The following is a 20,065-nucleotide window of genomic DNA, read 5'->3' as shown; positions in this document are numbered from 1 at the left end:
AAATTAACGATAAAAATAAAATAAAATAAAAGTGTTGTGCTATAATTCGTAATATGTTTTTTACAGTGTGGAGAATAAAAGCAATCGCACATTCTACGAAAGAAGCGCAGATTTTACGAAAAGAATTTCGTTAAATATACGAATTATTTTTGTGCATTTTACAAAAATTTCGTAAAAAAATAAGAAATCGCTCCAAATTCTTTAGTAAATAGTACTAAATTCGCTAGTAAATAGTATGAATATATTCGTAAAATGTACTAAACATCTGATGTCTCATATTTTCGTAGTTTGTACGAAAACGGTTTCGTGCAATCAAAGAAAGCTTTCGTGGCTCAACATAACGAAAAATTTCGTAAGATGTACGCAAGTTTTCGTTATGTTTATGCAGATTTTATTTTCAGTGTAGTACTACATATTACCATGTTTCGGGCCCCGGCGAAGTCGATCAGCCTCAGTCCGTTATCGGACGTTTCGTCGTGGAGGCTGAATTTTTCGACAGTAGCGCTAAAGATCCCTTCCTTTCCCACCTTGGCATTAAAATCACCTAACACGATTTTGATATCGTGTTGAAGGCAGGGCTCATAAGTTCGCTCCAAGCGCTCATAGAAGAAATCCTTGGACGCCTCGTCCTTCTCTTCCGTCGGGGCATGGGCGCGAGATGTTGAAGACTTGTCTACCAATTTTGGTAATAAGTTATCAAAATGGCAACCTTGCTCTAATGCCAGTGTCCACAACATTTTTGTTTTTGTTTTTTACCCAAATCACCAGAAATAGTTGCCATAGTACTTCCGAAGACACCAAGCTTTTCATGTAACCAGCGCTCCATTCAGCCGTCAAGCAGTTTGCTAGAGTTCACACAATTCTAGTAACCAAGGAACGCCGAAGAACTTTTCGCCTTGCGAAACTTTCAGGATTACCTGGTATTTCTATAAAAGGAAACTCTTATGGCTCACTTCCTAATGTGGAATCAGAACTTATTTTGCCCTATGTTACATGTAGGATCGAATCGAAAAAGTTACCATATTATCAAATTTGATAAATAAAGTAAAAAAATCCCAATTTTGGTAAAAAATTAACAAAGTGGCAACGCTTCGCATGACCCGTTATTGCAAAAAACAAACGACCGCTTGTTTCGAAGTGCTTCTTGCGCGAACAAATTTTTTGTCCTTCTTACTTAGAAAGATCATCCAGCTTATTGGCCTGTTCTTTCCGGCCCCTGGGCATATGTACATACAAATGACGTCACATGTAAAAATTTGACTTAACTGTCCGGTCATGGCGAGCTTGTATTTTTGCAGTGACGCGAACCTTTTTTCGAGCAATTTTCAAATTTTGTGGGATCCAATGCGCACATAGATTTCAAATCTCCAAATGTTCATGCACTATTGTTTGTATGGTGGGACCGTGAAGTAATGCCTTCAATGCATTATACCAATTATAAACACTGGCCCTTGATAGTGTTTCTTCGCCAGGAGTCAAAACAAGTTCATCGATTTGGTGTTGTTGTGTTAATCAACATAAAAAGTTGTAAACAATCACTCAACGGAAACTTTTTTTGTTTAAATTTCTTTTTTGTCTACTTGGAACTTTGAAGTAACTGTAAACAGCACAAAGAACGGTTGTAATATAAAAATTTTTGAGCATGTCAATGATAATAAGTGTCAAAGTATTTAGTGACCCTCGTATCACTTGTTTTGATCGGTTTCTCCAGATATTAGAATTTTTTTGGATCGACCTTTTTCTTTTTAATAAAAAAATAAGTGTAATTCGCCTCATTAATTAGGTTTTTTCTTCTGTTTCTACAACAGGATTTTCATGTATTTATACCAGACCTGGGCGGCACCTGCCCGGCGGGCATATTAGCGTATACATACACGCTCTGCTTTAGAAGGCAGCGAAAGCTTCATTCAACCGCACGACTTCCCAGTAAAACCAGCGTGACCGAAATTCCAACACAAACGCAAATTGTATGCTGTTACTAACGCACATGTAATAATTTTTGATTGGAGTGCCATCTATTGTTTTTTCTTGCGAGGTATCTTTCGCATATGCGTAAGTAGTCAAGCTAATCTTTTCACATATGAGCAAGCAGGCAAACTATTTGGTTTGAAAAATCACACGTACACAAAACTTCTGGGAGCATTTTTGATTCACTATTAAGAATGTGATAGCAAAACGTGCCGAACTTAATGGGCACGTCTGACGGTCACGTTACTAGGAAAGTGACCGTCACTGTTCTTGCTGGGTTGTTCGCACGCACACAGTGACATCAATTTTCGCACACTACAAAAATTCTCTGTCGAAGCTGCCCACCTGTGATTTATACCAAAGCGTCTGGTACGATATGTCGAAATTTAAAATGTAGGAACTAAAAAACCGAAAAGCAAAATGTCGAATAAAAATATTTCGAAAACCAAGAATGTCGAGAAAAAAATATCGAACCAAAAAATGTCGAATGAAAAAATTTCGAAAACTACATTATTTCTATAGGTTAATTAAAATAAAGTAAATATTAAATACATACATATGTATTAAAGGGTTGCATGAATTCATTCAAACTTCTAGAAAAACAGAGTAGAGTAGATTTGAATATTTTACTTCGCATACAAAACACTTAGGGTTTGGAATTTTGTAAGTTATGAATATACATTTTGTTTTAAATTTTCTGCCTTCAAATGGAAGAATGTGAGTGAATGAAAGAAAAACATTCAATTCATTAAAACACGTTTCGGTTAAAGTTGTTTTCGTATTGTAAAAGGAGCGCAGCAATACATACATACTAGGGCTGATGATTTCACCCGGGTAATGAGCTACCCGGGTACCCGGGTAGCGGATGAAGCCGTACCCGGGTATTATTATACTACCCGAAAAAAATGCAGAGAAGTAAAAATTAACCGCATTTACGATTATATACCGCAAACAAACGTACATAGGGAAAATCTATAAGAATCTTCTATATCATATGGGGAAATATTAAAATATATATTCGTATCTAAAGGTAGTAGCAATAATTTTACGACTGTAGAAGTATTAAACTGTAGGGAGCTAAAATAAATAATAATAATAATATCGTTTTTATAAAATATGATTAGGTAAGTTAGTAGGTATGTTACTCATACGCCATGTACGCCGAAATACACAAAGCGAAAAATAAAACACAAAAAAAAAGTCTCGGGGAACGTCCTGCTAGAGAACAAGGTGAAAACAAAAGTTTGGAAAACTTAACATTAAGAATGAGAGGGGCGTCTGCGTGTTCGGAGGAAAAATAGTGAGAACCACGGATGTTACTTCTAAGCCAGAGAAAAGCTAGATCAGTTCAACTACCAGATCGTTTATCATTATGGTGAACTGTCCATTTATGGAACAATTTTCATTTTCTGTGAAAAAAGTTCGTGTCTAAAGTCTTTCGTTAACTTTATTTGCATAATTATCTTTCTGTTCTTTTTTGATTAACTTCACATTTCAAAGTCGTGGAACGCTATGAGATAGTTCAGAGAAGATATGTTCTTTTTCGAGAAAGTTCCTGGGACTTTAGCTCCCAAATTGTTCTTCGAGTGAAAGTTCCTAAGATTTTTTTCCCCGTTTTTTTCTTTGCCAATACGTTCAGGCATTAGCGCACACAAGGGGTGGGTTTTGGGGTTCAAACCCCCCCTAAAGCTAATAACCTCAAATACAAACTGTATCTTAAAGCTAAGAATCCAGCTCTCAAGGAAATTATAAGAAATATTTATTATAATTTCTGTTGCTTGAAAAAGCGCTTTGCTTTTGCTGTAAATTTTCATGAGGAAAAGAATATACGAGCTTTTTTTTCTTGAGAGCTGAAAACTGATTTAAGAAATTTTGGTAAAAGAAAATTTCTTTTCATTTCTCGTCCGTCGTTTTATATGAATTTTTGGTTTTTCTGGAGAGTTCAGTTAATTTTTTCGGTATTCGAAATATTAAAAAGAATTAGAAATCGTGAAAAATCACCATCTCTATCGAAAGCCAGAAACCAGAAATCGAAAAAAGGAACATGAAAGTGCAAAAATTCATGGAATCAATAAAATTACTTTTACTGAGTCTTATTTAAAATTTTTTCTTTGGTACTTTTGAAAGTTGAGCGCATCTTGAGTTTATAGCACTTTTTATTAAACAAGTAGTTTTTAAGGAAAGAACACAACGGGCTTCAATTCTTATATTCAAATTTAGGGGTACCGTTAATTTCTTCATGATCCAATCATCGGATCTCTAAACCAAATTACGGGACGAACCTTGAGGTACCATCTTTCTACAAAAAAATTATTATTGAAATCGGTTCACGTGGTCCAAAGTTACGTATTCCGGCGAACTGATAACCTCCCCTTTTTTAAAGTTGGTTAAAAGTGTTTGAGTTCTGTTAATCTTATGTAAATAAAGTGCTGTTTATGAATTTTAAAACGTTTATTTATTTCTTACATACTGTACATAAAACTTGCATAAATATATTTTAAAGAGCGTATTATCTGAAGAAAATTTTCAGTATTTTCCGGTGATATATCTTCAGAAATATAAAACCCCCCCTAAAATATATTCCTGGGTGCGCCCCTGCGTTCAGGAGAAATTTGTTAGCATTTTGTTCTCTTAGAAATGTTTCCGAAAGTATTGTTCGCATTTTGTTCTCTCTGGGAACGTTCCACAGGGTTTTGTTCTTATATAATATAATTAAATGAGAATGTTCTCGTCAGTTTTATTCTCATTTTTGGTTTTGGTTTTGATGCGTTGTTGGGAACAAAACTACGGGAACGACATTTAGTTTCGATCAAACATTTTGTTCGCGGTCTCTGTTTTAAAATATTAATATTTAATATTCTTTAAAATATACATACATACATATGTTCACATGCATGTATATATATGCATTTACAAAAATTAGAAGTTTGAATTTAAGTACAGAAACTAATGTTTTAATTACCTTTTCTTCTCCGCGTCTCAGGCTAGCGGATAGGTGTACATAGTCGCGTACATTCTAGACATAAAAAAATATATATTAAGAAACATTTTCTTACTGAAAAAATATTTACCCTCACCAAAAAGATTATACAAGAAGCTTTATGTCGCGTTACCCGGGTGTTTTTCGTTTAACCGGCATCAACATATCGTCAATGTTTTTGCAAAACCGCCCATCGACCAATTGCAAAACCGCCTATCTTACGGCACTGAAATTTTACAGGAGTGCGAAAAAACGGGTTTCTTTGAAGGCATTGCCTTGCTAGGCGGCATTTTCTCTAGCTATTATTTTACAAATCTGTTGTTTTAATAACGATTTTAAGATCTTTATGCATACATCTCGATGCCTGGAGTTCAGGGTTACCAAATCTCATTTTTGCTACAACGGCGATTAAGGCGGTTTTGCAACTGGTCGATGGGCGGTTTTACAAAAACATCGACGATATTTGTATTACTCGGGCAAATCGGGTAATACCCGGCTATCCAGGTAATGCCCGGCTACCCGGGTATCATCAGTCCTAATACATACACACATACATATGTATGTTTGTACATATGTACATAGAAAAAATATTTTTGGTTATTTATACAAAAAAATTGTCATTTATTTCAATACAATTTATTCTCACTTTGTTTGAATGTTGTAATGTCGGCACATATATCAGAACAGGTATTACTCATATTCAAAAAAATCTGAAGCAAAAATCATTCATTCGTTTTGTATATGAATAATTCTAATCCGTTTTGAATGAATTTATGCAGCCCTCTAATATGTATGCATGTGCATTAGGGAGGGCAAAAAAAGTTTAAAATGTTAAACTCTCACCGCGTAAGAATTTTCTAAATAGATAAAAAGAAAACCTGTATTTTTTGTTAAAAAAATTATATTTAGAACTGCCTCAAAGCACATGTATTTTTTATGGGGAAAAACTCTTTCGTAGAAATGGTAAACTAAGTATTTTGTATGGGTTCTCTCGTTTTATTTTTTGGGGTTTTTGGGGACCTATACAAAATAAAAAAATTAAAAGATAGTTAAATAAATAATTGACTATTGTTACTGGAGGTCTCCCAAAGAGAAACAGAGCTTTCCGATCGAAAAAATATTACTTTGAAGAATTCTGTACTATTTCTACGAAATAGTGTTTTCCCTCATATAAAGTATATGGAAAATTAAATTAATAAGTTATATCGCTAGCTTAGAAAGAAAAGTTGCTAAGTCCCATTTTAAAAATTTTACAGGAGAGGAAAAAATCTTCCTATAGCCATTTTCTTTAACTATTTCGCAAGACTTTGAATCAAACATTTTGCGCGTTTAAAGCAAAGCAAAATCCATAAGAATCAGAAGGATTCGATATTTATTAAAAGACGTCGTATTATTTTGGCCTTATCGGATTGGTGGTGCTTCTTTTGGACTTAGCAAATTTTCCTTTTATTGCTTATGAAGAGGAAAAAAATAAAACAAGTACCTTTATAATTTTCGAAACGATGCGTATTCAATTTCTTTAGCCTCCTATATCAAAATATGAGTTTTCATAAAAAGTGGACTTAGCAACTTTTCACTCTAAGCTAGCGATATAAGGAATGCATACATAATTGTTAAAAATAAAATGAATTTAATTAATTCTAAAGGTGCCACTAAACCTGGCTTATAAACCTTACCAAAAGAGAAGGAATCATATTCAAAATATCCTTAGTAAAAAATGAGTACTCTGAAATGGAGGTATTAAAAAAATTTGCGTATTCCACTTCCCTATGTGCCATACATTTGTTTTGTAAATCCTCATGTTTCGCAAGATAGAAACTAAATTAAGTAATTATATATAAACTGAAAAATGGCTAAAATATAATTGTTAGTTTAATACAATCATAACTAGCAACAAAATCAATAAAACAAATCTTTCAATTTCAAGTCTCATTGTTTTACTTAAAGTATGCCAATTTTGACTTTTTTCGATCTTTGTTATCTTTTCGACATTTTTTGTTTCAATCAAATATGTCCCCGTTGTTGTATGGCTTTTTATTTTTCGTCATTTTAGGGTTCGACAATTTTCTACATATCGTACGGATTCCATATTCAAAATTTGTGGAATGACAAAAGATGGTTTCTTCTGATCAAAAAATTTTTCGACAAGATCACAGTGGAGAGCTACAGTTTTATTGCCCACTGAAATTTTTTGTTTCCAAATTTTGTAATGACGCAATAAGTGTGAAATTTTCATTGAGAAATATGAAAGTCATGAAATTGCCGATTATCTAAATTCTGTTACCTGACGTCTAATAACCCAGTAAAATCTAGTAACTGCTATAATAAAAAAATGGGTTTGTTTATTTGTTTAAGATATCATATTTGCAAACACAGTTGTCATCTAATATTACGAATCTTATTTTGTGAGCCTAATTCGTAAAATCGAAAAATTCGTTAAACCGTGTGATATTCTTTACCTATGTGTTAGATAACTCAATGCATTAAATTTTAAGAAAAAATATTAATTCAACGACAACAATACTCGAAAATTATTCATATGTATTTTATTCTTATAGAAAGTCTGTTTTTGTAAAATTTTCTAAATAATTCAAAGTCAATGGTTTGATGTTAAAACAATTACGTGCGAATTCGAACGTAAAAAAAAAAACAAGCAGCGTTCGTTATATCGAATACAGTGAAACCTCAATATAACGAAGTTTAACGGGTTGGACAAATGCCATAGATATATTGTTAGATTCGATATATTTAAAGAACATGAAAACCTCGATACAACAAAAAATGCCAACTTTGGAAAAAATTCGTTATCTATACTAATTATATAAAGAGAAGTCCCTTTTTTTGTAACAGGTAATCTCGCGAACGGCTGGTCCGATTTTCATGAAATTTTGTATACAAATAGCTTTCGGTAGGTGGACCAGGGACCGGTCTATTCGAAAAAATCTTATTAAAGTCCGATGTGCTTAAAATTTAGTACGTAAGTAGCTTTTTAGCATATATGACCCATTTTTTCCGGGAAGTGGTCCGGGGACCGATCTATTCGAAAAAGTCGCATTTATGGTCCGATTTGCTTAAAATTCGGTACGTAAGTAGTTTTTTTAGCATATATTAGGATATATGGTCCATCTTTTCCGAGAAGTGGACCAGGAACTGATCTATTCGAAAAAAATCGTATTTACGGCCCGATTTGCTTAAAATTCGGTACGTAGGTAGCTTTTTAGCATATATTATCATATATGATACATTTTGTCCGAGAAGTGGACCAGGGACCGATCTGTTCGAAGAAATCGTATTTATGGTCCGATTTGCTTAAAATTCGGTACGTAGGTAGCTTTTTGCCTGGATAAGCTTATAGATTCCTGTTTTCCAATTTTCATGCAATTTCGAATATAAATAGCTTTAAGTAACGACCATATCAAGGGGCGAATTCGTCACTAGGCAAGATTTTTTTGCGCCAATCTGAAACAACGGATACTGTCAAAATATAATTATAATATATAATATATCTCAACTAATATATATTTAGAAAGCCGTTTGTTAGTTTTCGCAAGGCTCGACAGCGGCTGAACCGATTTTTTTGAAACTGCCACTTGCCACACGTGTCCCAAGGATGGTTTTAGGCTGAAAAATATCTATATGTAAAGGGGGAGTGGCACTTCCCATACAAACCGAATTTCTCATGCTATATATCTCTGAAAGTGTGCATGGTAGAGTTTAGGAAATTGGTATGGAGATATACAAAATCAATCGCATACCCTTGGAGAAAAATTTTAGCTATTGTAAAAAGGGGTGTGACATCTCCCATACAAACCGAATTTTTCATACTGCTTATCTCTGGAAATTTTTTGGTAGAGTTCTAGAGTTTTGTATGGAGATGTACGAAATAAATCGCATACTCTTGGAGAAAAATTGGAACTATTGGAAAAGGGGGCGTGGCATCTTCCATACAAACCGAATTTTTCATACGTGGTAGAGTTCGTGGTTGAGTTCTGCAACTTGGTATGGAGATATACGAAATCAATCGCATACTCATGAAGAAAAAGGGCAGCTCTTGGAAAGGGGGGCGTGGCACCTCCCATATAAATCGAATTTTTATACTGCATATCTCTGAAAGTATTCATGGTACAGTACTGGAACTTCGTATGGAGATATGTATATAGTTGAAATCAAGCCCATACTCATGGAGAAAATTTGGGCTATTAGAAAAGGGGTGTGAGGCCTACAAACGTACCGACCTTTAGCTATCTTTGAATGAATTTTTTTATTCTTCTGCAGGTGTCTTTGTGAGTGATCTCCTTCTAAATGGTTGTACGGATTTTAGCGAAACTTTTTGTGTATTTGAGTGGGTCTCTGGATGGTTTAGTTTCACAATTTAATGTTATGTTATGAGTTATTACTAAAAATCTTATTTATGATCCGATTTGGCTAATGTTTTAAATATGTATGCAATACTATTGCAAAAACGTGCTGGCAAGTGGTGCTGAAGTCGAGCTATTACTAAAAATAGCCAAGTGAGAAAAGGGGCCGGGAAGGTCAGATTAAATCGACCTGTTGCACCATTGAGTATATCGAACGCTCCTGCGTTGCAATTGGCCCAATGGATGTGATTTTCCAATATTATTATGGGTTCAAACTTTTAAGGTATTTCTTCTAAAACAAGTATATGTATATTGCATTTCTGTAGAACAATGATTCGCACCCATTTTGAAATTGCCACCTACTATACTGTAAAGCTTCTAGGACATTCACTATAGAACCGGGTCATTGTTGCCGCCAGGGAGTGAAAATGAAATGCCGCACAACTGGAAAATTTCTAGAACGGATATAACACTTTCCTTAGGTTATTTAAACCGGAAAATGACCACCAAACCTTAATCTTAGCAGACAAATGTGCCAATGAAAATCGTAAACGTGAATTGTTGGTGAAAATGTTGGAACAAAAAGTTTCAATAAAATATATAAAAATTTTGGGCGGGACGAAGTTCGCCGGGTCTGCTAGTAAGTACTATAGTTCGACACTTCTTTATATGGAGGCTTTTGCTAACGGGACTCTAACCATCAAGACGCTGTGTGTGTGCCGACGAAAGCCGACTGCACCCACACACTTAAGGCGTTGATGTCATTTTTTTAGCCTCACCAAAGGCTTTTAAGTATTGTAAGCTGATTCCTCCAACGGGGTGAGAAAATGTTTATTATTATTATTATTTTATTTATGACAGATGTACGGTAAGACATATAGTCTTTTCATTGCACAAATTAAACATTTAAATTACAGATCTTAAACTTATTTTAGACTTAACCTAACAGTAATATATCATAATCTTTAGTAAAGGATAAGAATAGGTAAAATGGATTACTAAAGATGAAGAAGTTAAGAGAGGGAGGCACATAGGTTACTAAGTAAAAATATATGTAATTGCCGTTTTGAAACATCTTTCTGATTTAATGCTTTTAACTAGGGCTGTGCGATTAATTGATTACTCAAAATTTTAATTAATCATAAAGTAAATAACTCAATTATTCGATTAATTGGAAATTATGATTACTCAAAAGTTCAGTTACTCGAGTAATCAAGATTTTTGATTAACCAAAAACAAAAATATTTGAGTAATTTGCTTTATGATTAATCAACATTTCGAGTAAAATGAGTAATCAACATTTCAACTCTTTACATATGTATAAAGTAGTTAAAGTTCCTTAATACTTTGAAAACAACGTTTCTGTTTTCAAAAATTTAAACGAAAAATTTTTTCATATACAGAATGTAAAAAAGTAAATAAGCATTTTCCAAAGTAAACTCTTTTAACGAGCAAAATAATTTTTTTGAGTAATCATATTTCAAGTAACTCGATTAATCATCGTTTTGAGTAATCAAAATCTTGATTACTCGAGTAATTGATTAACCGAATAATTGATTAACCAACTTGTTCGAGTAATCGAATAATCGCACAGCCCTACTTTTAACAGAAATTGGTAGCGAATTCCATTGTCTGATGGCACTAACAAAGAACAGTCAGGAGGCCGTTAATGTTTTATATTTTGGGACTATAATATTATACGTGCGAGAGGACTGAACAAAAGTTAATTTTCTAAAAAGGTAGTCTGGTTGGCGATATCTAATTATTTTGAAAATAAAAAAAATATTTCGGACCATTAAGTAATTTTCAAAGCTGAAACCGAGAATGTTTTTAGTGTACGGCGAAATGTGGTCAAACTTTCTTTTACAATATACGAATCTAGCAGTATTATTTAAAGCCAAATTTAGTTTATTTTTAGATTCGTAACTTAGCTTGCAATATACCGATTCAAAGTAGGTTATTTGAGGAACGATGAGAGATTTCACTAATTTAAGTTTTGTATTAGTTGGTAGGCAGCAGCAAGTAAGCCACAGATTTCTCAACGTGTACTATATTTTTGATACGCTATAACTTATGTGATCCGTGCAAGTAAGGTTAGTGTTCATTTTAAATCGTAGGTTGGTTACTACTGGTCGAAATTGGATTTCCGAGTCTTCCAGAATGATAGGCGATAAGTTAGTAAGGTCGAAAGCGTCGTGCGATATTGGAAGTACCTGTGTTTTGGCTGCGTTTAAATAAAGGCACTTTGTTTTCGCCCAAATTGATATTCTCTTTAGATCATCATTAAGTCTGAAAACTAAGTCTTCGCCAAGCCCAATCGGGCGTGAATAATAAATCTGAGTATCATCAGCGTAAAGGTGTATAGACGCATTTTGACAGCAGTGAACTATGTCATTAATGAAAGCGGTAAAGAGTATAGGGCCCAATATAGATCCTTGAGGAACTCCTGACGGGATTATCATGCGACTAGAAAACACTATTTAAGTGTAATATTATTTGATTGGAAATAATTTTTGCAAACACTTTTGATAATGCTGGTAAAATACTGATAGGCCTATAGTTAACGGGAGATTCGCAAATGTTGCTTTTTGTGATCGGAATGACATTTGCAATTTTCCACTGGTTTGGAAAAGTCGAAGTGGTTAGGGCAAAATTGATGATATGTGTAAGTGAGGGAAGAGCAAAAGGGAGGATCAGTTTAAGAAAACGTAGGCTAAGTCCATCTACACCAATGGCATCCGATTTTACACCAAAGATGCATTTGACAACTTCATCTTCAGTAGTTGTGTTAAACGTAAATTCATGGACAGGATTACAAACTAGACTCTGGTTGACTGTAAAGGAGGACGCGTTTGATTGTCTATTTGCTCCTATGTAATATGAATTCATCTCATTTGCATCAATGATGCAAGTTTTCTTTTCCTTAGCACATACTCCCAATGAGTTCAAGTTTTTCCATAACACCTTAGAGGAAACGTCATTATGAAACTTATTTTTAAGGTAATTTTTTTCGTTTGATGCAAGATGTATTTTGAAACGAATTTCCGTAAACCCTTGTCAAATTAGGTTTGTATACAAACCAGCTACGGTATTGTGCCATCTTCAATATAATTATTCTTTTCAAACACTTGCATTATAAAAAAAATCAGAGTAATATTTAAAAGTATACTTACTAAACACTGGGCTAAGATCCGACCTCGTTGGAATCTTTCCGCTCTTTTCCTAAAAAAAGACAAAATAAAATTAATTTACCTATTAATTTATCGAGTTGAGTTACTTTTTAACTAAGCTCAAACACTAATTTAATAATACTACATAACCCTGCCCTCCAAAAACCACACCGAGCCCATAGATAGGGTTGCCAGATTTTGAAACGGAGAAAGGAGTACATTTATATTTTCGATAGAAAAAAAGCAGTACATGACATAACAAAGGAGTACAATTTTTTTTTTATAATTTTTTGTGCAATTTATTGTTACAAATTACCATTAATTAGGTACAAACAAACAAAGATATCTTCGAAATCTTTTTCAATGCAACAATAAATGTGAACAAGTAATTTTTAGCAAAAAAAAACCGACTTAAAAAAATATATATATATATCTATATATTTCATGATCCAATGATCGGATCTAAACCAAATTAGTACGGGACTACCAAATTAGTACTGAGACACTACCTCTCCGTTGCAAAAAGGTTGACGTGGTGCAAAGTTATGCGGTAACATACATAAAAAAAAAAAAAAAAAAAATATTCCGACGAACTGATAACCAGCTCCTTTTTTGGAAGTCGGTTAAAAATAAAAAACTATATGGGTTGGCTTTCCAATAGGGGTGGTTGTTAAACAGATGGAGATCGGAGGGGGAGTGCACGTGGCACCTTTTCCAACCTTTTTGGAGAGGGCATGAACCGCCATTGACAAAAATGTTACTCCCGACCATTTAGGGCCTTTATGGTTCCCTAGGGACCCCTTAAAAAAATTAGCAAAAGTAACAATTTTCGCTTGCGTTTTTTCGTTTGAAAAAGAAAGAGGTGCCTGCCCCTCTTCCCCGGCAACATAGAGAGGAGAATTCTACTTAGTAAGGGTTATCCCTAAGCGTGGCCGAAGGCCGCCTACGTAGAAAGGAGTTAAGTTCGCTCACCGCCTTTTCAATGACCTCTCTTATAGGAAAGAATTCCAGACTATTCCTGAATGTATGGCCATTTTTTTGAACTAAGCCTTATAAATAATTTCATATTATTCTGATTTTTATATCCGAGCGCCCTGCACCTACCTTGCTACGGCCATGCTTACACTTTTTCACTATCACACTTAACTTTGCTTACTAAGTAGTGTTTGCCACGATATGAATGGCAAAGTACAGGGCCTAAAGTAATAACTGTCGCACAGGTTTTTTGAAAAATAAAAGGATTCTTTATAGATTTTTTTAACAAGGTATTTTTTTTGTTAACTTTGTAAATATTTTACTTTAATTTTATTAATTGGTTTTAAAATTATAATCCTTATTTGCATTTGCCAGCTTTGGGAGATAAGTAATGCGGCACATCTGTGGATAATTAACAATGAACTACTTTTTTCGCAAAATCTATAAAGGCCAATTTTATTTTTCAAAAAAAAACTGTGCAACAGTTATTATTTTACACCCTGTATATGATAAAATATTAATAGCTGGAAAAAGGAGTACAAAATAAGTACAAAACTAATAAAGGAATACATTTCCAGATATTTTTTTTGGGAGTACATTGCAATAAAAAGGAGTACGTTTACTCCCAAAAGCAACCCTACCCATAGACGATATGCCGTAGTAGTTTATACGAGGTGTTTATGGGTTGACAGTTTCTGGAAGAATATTTGTTCTTTCAAAGAAATTTTAAACTTCTCTCTGACTCTCTTATAGGTTCGAAATAGGTTCCCCAATTTACCATCTGCTCAGGAGCCTAAAGTCATTATGGTATTGATGCTTAGTGGTAAGGCCAAACGTAGGGCACACTGCTTATTGCTTAAGCTAGACTCACTACGGAGATCTTGCAGTAAACATATTAACAAGGCCAGCTGTAAGACTAAAGAAATGGACATAGTAATATTTAACGGAAGAAAAGATAGGCAGACAGGGCAGGAACGGAAATACAAATATATAGGGTAGACAACCCTCTATGAACCAAACAGAGGGAATGCAAGATCTCAAAGTTGTTACGGCCGAGGCTGAATATGAAATGAAGTGGGGAGCTTTTGAGTGTTTGATATGGAACACAATGCGAAAATTTGGTATGAAAGCACACCTTCCAAACCTAACCTACCCTTACATGGAGGAACTTCTTTGATGTATGTGCTGTTAAAAAAATATTTCTAAGTAAGCGTAGCTTTGACAAATAAAGAACGATAGCTTTAGTAGCACCCTGACTAACTTAAATTTACAGGACAAATCCCTATTTAGCCATGTGTGAGTGTTTTTCCCCCTAAACAGGGAAAGCGAACTTCAACTGAAAAATCTTTAAACAGCATTGCACGAAGGTGTTAGCAGCAGGGCTGCCAACTTTGCTCAAACCGTGCCATTATTGGCCTTATTTTACTTCAAATGGCACTTAATTTTTCAATTTGGAACAAAGTGAAAGTGAAATCCTTTGCGTCTGCTTCTTTTTCTCAACAAAAATTTTTTAATTTCTATAGCGTATAGAACTGGCTTATCTTACCTTGGCATTGGACTTTTGTTTTAGGAATGAGTTTCTAATTTTAATGCTTAATACGAAGAATTAATAAGTATGTGACCTTTTTGGCACTTTCATTTTTCTATTTGGCACAGTTTGGCACTTTTTTATCCTCAATATGGCACTTCATAGCTAAATATAAGTGGCAGCCCTAGTTAGCAGTATTGAATAAGCACTACACTATGTATCACGACTGCACTCCATTTCTAAAAAAAATATGTTTTGATGCAAGAAGCGGAATCAATTAAAACGGCATTGTTGCTTAAAAAGGCGAACTACCTACATACATATCGTCGATGTTTTTGCAAAACCGCCCATCGACCAATTTGCAAAACCGCCTATTTTATGGCACTCAAATTTACAAGAGAAAAAACTGTTTTTATTTGAAGTCATTTCCTTGATAGGCGATATTTTCTCTAGCTTTTAATTTTACAAATCTGCTGTTTTAAAAACTATTTTGCGATTTTTACGCATAAATCTCGATGCCTGGAGTTCAGGGTTACCAAATCTCATTTTTGCCGCAACGGCGATTTAGGCGCTTTTGCAACTGGTCGATGGGCTGTATGTACATGTTTTATTTCTAACCGTTTCCATTCAGTGATATGCAGCTTTGCTAAGTCGAAAATATTAATACACAACTTTTCAGTAGGTCTAAGGTGACGAATTTAGAACTGGTTCGAAACTATAGAAAACGAGGTGCAGAGCGAACTAGATCTCATCTGTCAAATTTAAAATTCTTTCGGAACTATCCATAAAGGGATGCAGCGGGGGCGATTGATACTTCGTACGACATCGCAATATTAAATTCGGCAGCTGCTACCATGCACAAGAGAATTAACGTGTACCAGTCATGGTTCTGATACTCTCTAGAATCGAACCGATTCGGTACTAGTGCGTTTCCCTACAGGGATATAACACACAACTATCACCTTATGTGAATTCGCCTTGATCAATTGTTTTACATTGGAGTCAAACCACGCCAACTGTGTCAATGAATTTCCATTGATTTTCTGGAAAGTGAAGACAATTGTGGGAATCTGTAGATATTATAGAACAAAAATACACTTTGGACGGTTTTTCGAAATTGCACTTCGTTTTTGTTTTTTTTTTGGTATTATAAGAATATTGCAGTTTTTGATGAAATTTGATGAAATTTTTTTTGAGAGTTGATTTAATTTGGCTCTGTACACAAATGCCAAACTTTCATATTTCGCTTAAGTGAGTGAGTAGAGAAGGAGAGAGTTTGAACTTTCTCTCCCTCTTCTTCCTCGAGAGAAGTATATCTGAAATTTGACATTTGTGTGCATAAAGCAAAAACCCAATGCATATAAGTTGTAGTTGTTGTACCACAGCTATCACCTTATGTGAATTCACCTTGATCAATTGTTTTACATTGGAGTCAAACCACGCCAACTGTGTAAATGAATTTCCATTGATTTTCTGGAAAGTGAAGACGATTGTGGGAATCTGTAGATAATTATAGAATAAAAATACACTTTGGACGGTTTTTGGATATTGCACTTCGTTTTTGTTTTTTTTTTGGTATTATAAGAATATTGCAGTTTTTGAGAGAAAAATTCGTAACTCGCGACCCATTTGATGAAATTTGATTAAATTTTTTTTGAGAGTTGCTGAAGCTTTTCCCTTTACAATAGAAAGATTTGCAGAATAAAATTTGCAAAACAATTAATTCTTTAATAACAATAATTTAAACAATTGCAATTATTTATATATTCCAGGCGCGCGACTGCAGTGAAATTTTGCCAAAATATACTCTAAACTCTTGTTTTTAAGTTCCAAAAAGAAAAAAATGGTCTTTCCAATTTTGACAGTCGCTATCGATTTTGTTGTCACCTTTAAGCTTTGAGTAAATAGCTATTTGCATTTCAGCTTGTGTGAATGATAGCATTTATACGTTAAACAATGTACGTACTTGCATAATTATTCATTAATTAACATAAAAATGCTATCACTCACACAAGCTTAAATGAAAATAGCTATTTTCTCAACGCTTTCCAAATCATGCTGTCAAAGTGAGAGGATGTAAAAGTTCGAGCTCAGTTAAATAAATTCAATTAAAAGTGTATAAAACCCGCTAAAATATTTAAAACTAGAAAAACTAAAATAAATAAGTGAACTTGTTTAAAAAGTAAATTGTGCTTTTGATTTTGATCATAGCAAACAAACGCATAAAACATACATAAATTTTGTCTATAATTAGTATTGCGAAACAAAGTTGAAAATGCCACCAAAAACAAGAACAAATAAAAAGCATAACAAAAAAGAGCGTCTCTCAACATCGAGCGACACAAGCGACAATGAATCTTCTTCAGTGAACTTAACGGGGATTATTGACAATTTAAACAAAGAGTTTAAAGTGCAAGAGCGAGCGATGAAGAAAATAAGAGAATCGCAAGAACACATTAGTGATAGCTTTGATGCGCTCAAAAAAGAGATCGATCGCTTAACAGAAGAAAACAAACAAATAAAAAAAGAGTTGAAGGAACTTAAAACAAACGGCGAAGGTGTCAAAATCAAAATGAAAACATTAGAACGAAATGTAATGGAAATAAAACAAGAAAGAAATAAAAACAACATAATAATAACTAATATACCACAAATAAAAGATGTGAATTTGAAGTCTGTAGTAATGGAAATTGCTGCACAAGTTAATGCAAATATTAATATTGATAGCATCGAGGATGTATATCAAAATGAAAATAAAAAATTTAAAACACACCCATTAATCGTCAAAATGAGCAGTAATGAGTTGAAAGCAAAATGCTTTGAGTTTAGGAAGAAAGGTTCGCATATAGATTTGAAGAAAATTCTTCCAAACGTAGACATGAAGGGGAAAAATATAAACTTCCATCAGCTGATGGAAAAAGAACTGAGCGATTTGATGAAAAAGGCTAAAAATGCAGCATACAAAAAGAGCTACAAATACGTGTGGGTAAAGGATGCAAAAATACTTGTAAGAAAAGATGATGACACCCCGGTGATACAAATTATGGAGCTAGAAGATTTAAAAAAGCTAGATTAATTAATCTAAATACATTTAAGTACATATATTTTAGTTATCCATGGATGTAAATAACTTAATAAACAATGCAGCATCTAATGTTGAGGTGAAGCACAATGTAAACAAATTAATTTTCAAAAACAATAATAAATATATAAATATTTTGTACTTAAATATACAGAGTATGAGAAATAAAATGGATGAGTTAGATATGATAATCCATCAGAATGCAACCGAGGGTAAAATCATTCATGTAATTGCAGTAAGCGAAATCTGGATTTATGAAAATGAGAATAGGTATTTCAATCTGAGAGATTATAATGCTTATTTTGCAAACCGTTCCTCAAATAGAGCAGGAGGATGTGCGATTTTTGTGCACAAAACGATCCCATCTTCTCTAGTAAGTAAAATAGAATATGAAGGAAGTAGCTTCTTGACTGTAAAGTTAATGAAAGCCAATATGCGCATCTCGTGTGTTTATAGATTCTGTGCATCCGATGTTGGTTCATTCATTGATAAATTAGAAACTGATATTTTAAAATACAAGAGATCTATCATACTTGGAGATTTCAACTTAAACTTATTAAACTCAAACATGGAAGTTATTGATTACGTAGGTACAGTACTAAACAAAGGATTTCTCTTTCTAAATAATTTAAACAAAGAAATATACTACACTAGAAGAGGAAATGATTACAAAACTATCATTGATCATGTTCTAACCGATTTAGTTGAATACACATATACTTTATCGTTAGATGATAATGATATATCTGATCATAGACTCCTAGCTTTAACAGTTAATAACAATATACAGAATATTGAGCATTTAAAAAACGAAATACAAGTTTTTGATTATTCCCGTTTTGATGAAAACAAATACATGAATAATATACTTAACCAATCGAACTTTTCCGAATTTCATACACATCTATGTGCTAGTATTGAAGATTGCACCAAACGTATTAAAAAAATAAATAAAAATGTCAAGAAGCCGTGGATGAATGACGAAATCTTATCTTTAATTAGAGAGAAAAATAAATTTTATAAATTGAAAAGGAAATATATCAACAACTTGTACTTTGAAAACAAATATAGAAATTTCAAGATAAGGTTGAGAAATAAAATTAACAATGCACGAAAAGAGTTTTATGGGAGTCGAATCGAAGAAAACATTGGGTCTAGCACAAAAACGTGGAAAGTCTTAAATCAGCTGGTATATGGGCAAAATAATACCAATTTTTCAAATATTGCAAAAATAGTAGATAACGATAACGAAGTTACAAATCCTGTTGAGATAGCTGAAGTTTTCAATGATTATTTCATAAACATTATAGATACGCCAGACCACTTTCAGTACTCCCCTGAGCCGGTAACTAGACTCTTACATCCATTTGTTTTGGATCAGTGCGACACTGAGGAAGTAAGACATGCTATAAGCAGCCTTAATCCAAAGTCGGCCAATGGTCCAGATGGAATTTCTGCCAAACTAATACAGAAATATAAAGCGGAACTATCTGGCCCGCTATCATATTTTATTAATGAGTGCTTTAGTAGTGGACAATATCCAGAGGTATTAAAAATTGGTTCAGTTGTCCCAATCCACAAAAGCGGAAGTAAAGAGGTTTGTACAAATTATAGACCTATAACAAAACTAAGTACGGTTGATAAGGTGTTTGAAAGCATTCTTTTAAACCGATTAAAAACATTTATTAAGACTAACGATATAATTAGCGATAATCAGTTTGGTTTTACTGAAAACTCCAGCACTATGTCTGCCTGTATCAGTTTCACAGAATTTTTGTATGAAAACTTAGACAAAAAAAAATATGTTGCTATGCTGGCAATCGACCTAAGTAAAGCCTTTGACTCAGTTAATATTCACATTATGTTACAAAAACTCAGGGAGTTGGGAGTAACTGGCACTGCTATAAAACTTTTTGAAAGCTTTTTAATCGACAGAAAGCAATTTGTTCAAATTAAAGAATTTAAGAGCTCAATTAAAACCATTAAAACTGGTGTTCCTCAAGG

The 20,065-nt window shown here is 33.6% G+C and overlaps 1 protein-coding gene across 1 annotated transcript in view; it reads right to left on the bottom strand.

The window, feature by feature from the left end:
* The window catches only part of LOC118745625 (protein pangolin, isoforms A/H/I/S-like), a gene marked incomplete at its 3' end in the record, with an annotated part of 680,824 nt that overhangs the window by 511,374 nt on the left and 149,385 nt on the right, over window positions 1-20,065 (bottom strand). The window contains 1 exon segment of the mRNA XM_036479157.1: window positions 12,480-12,528. Coding sequence (XP_036335050.1) covers window positions 12,480-12,528 — 49 coding nt within the window.

This window comes from Rhagoletis pomonella, unplaced genomic scaffold, assembly GCF_013731165.1.
Source record: "Rhagoletis pomonella isolate Grant_MI unplaced genomic scaffold, Rhpom_1.0 Rhpom_scaffold_00009, whole genome shotgun sequence".
Taxonomy (NCBI): domain Eukaryota; kingdom Metazoa; phylum Arthropoda; class Insecta; order Diptera; family Tephritidae; genus Rhagoletis; species Rhagoletis pomonella.
Note: the sequence above shows the minus strand (reverse complement) of the source record. Positions and strands in the feature narration are given on the sequence as shown.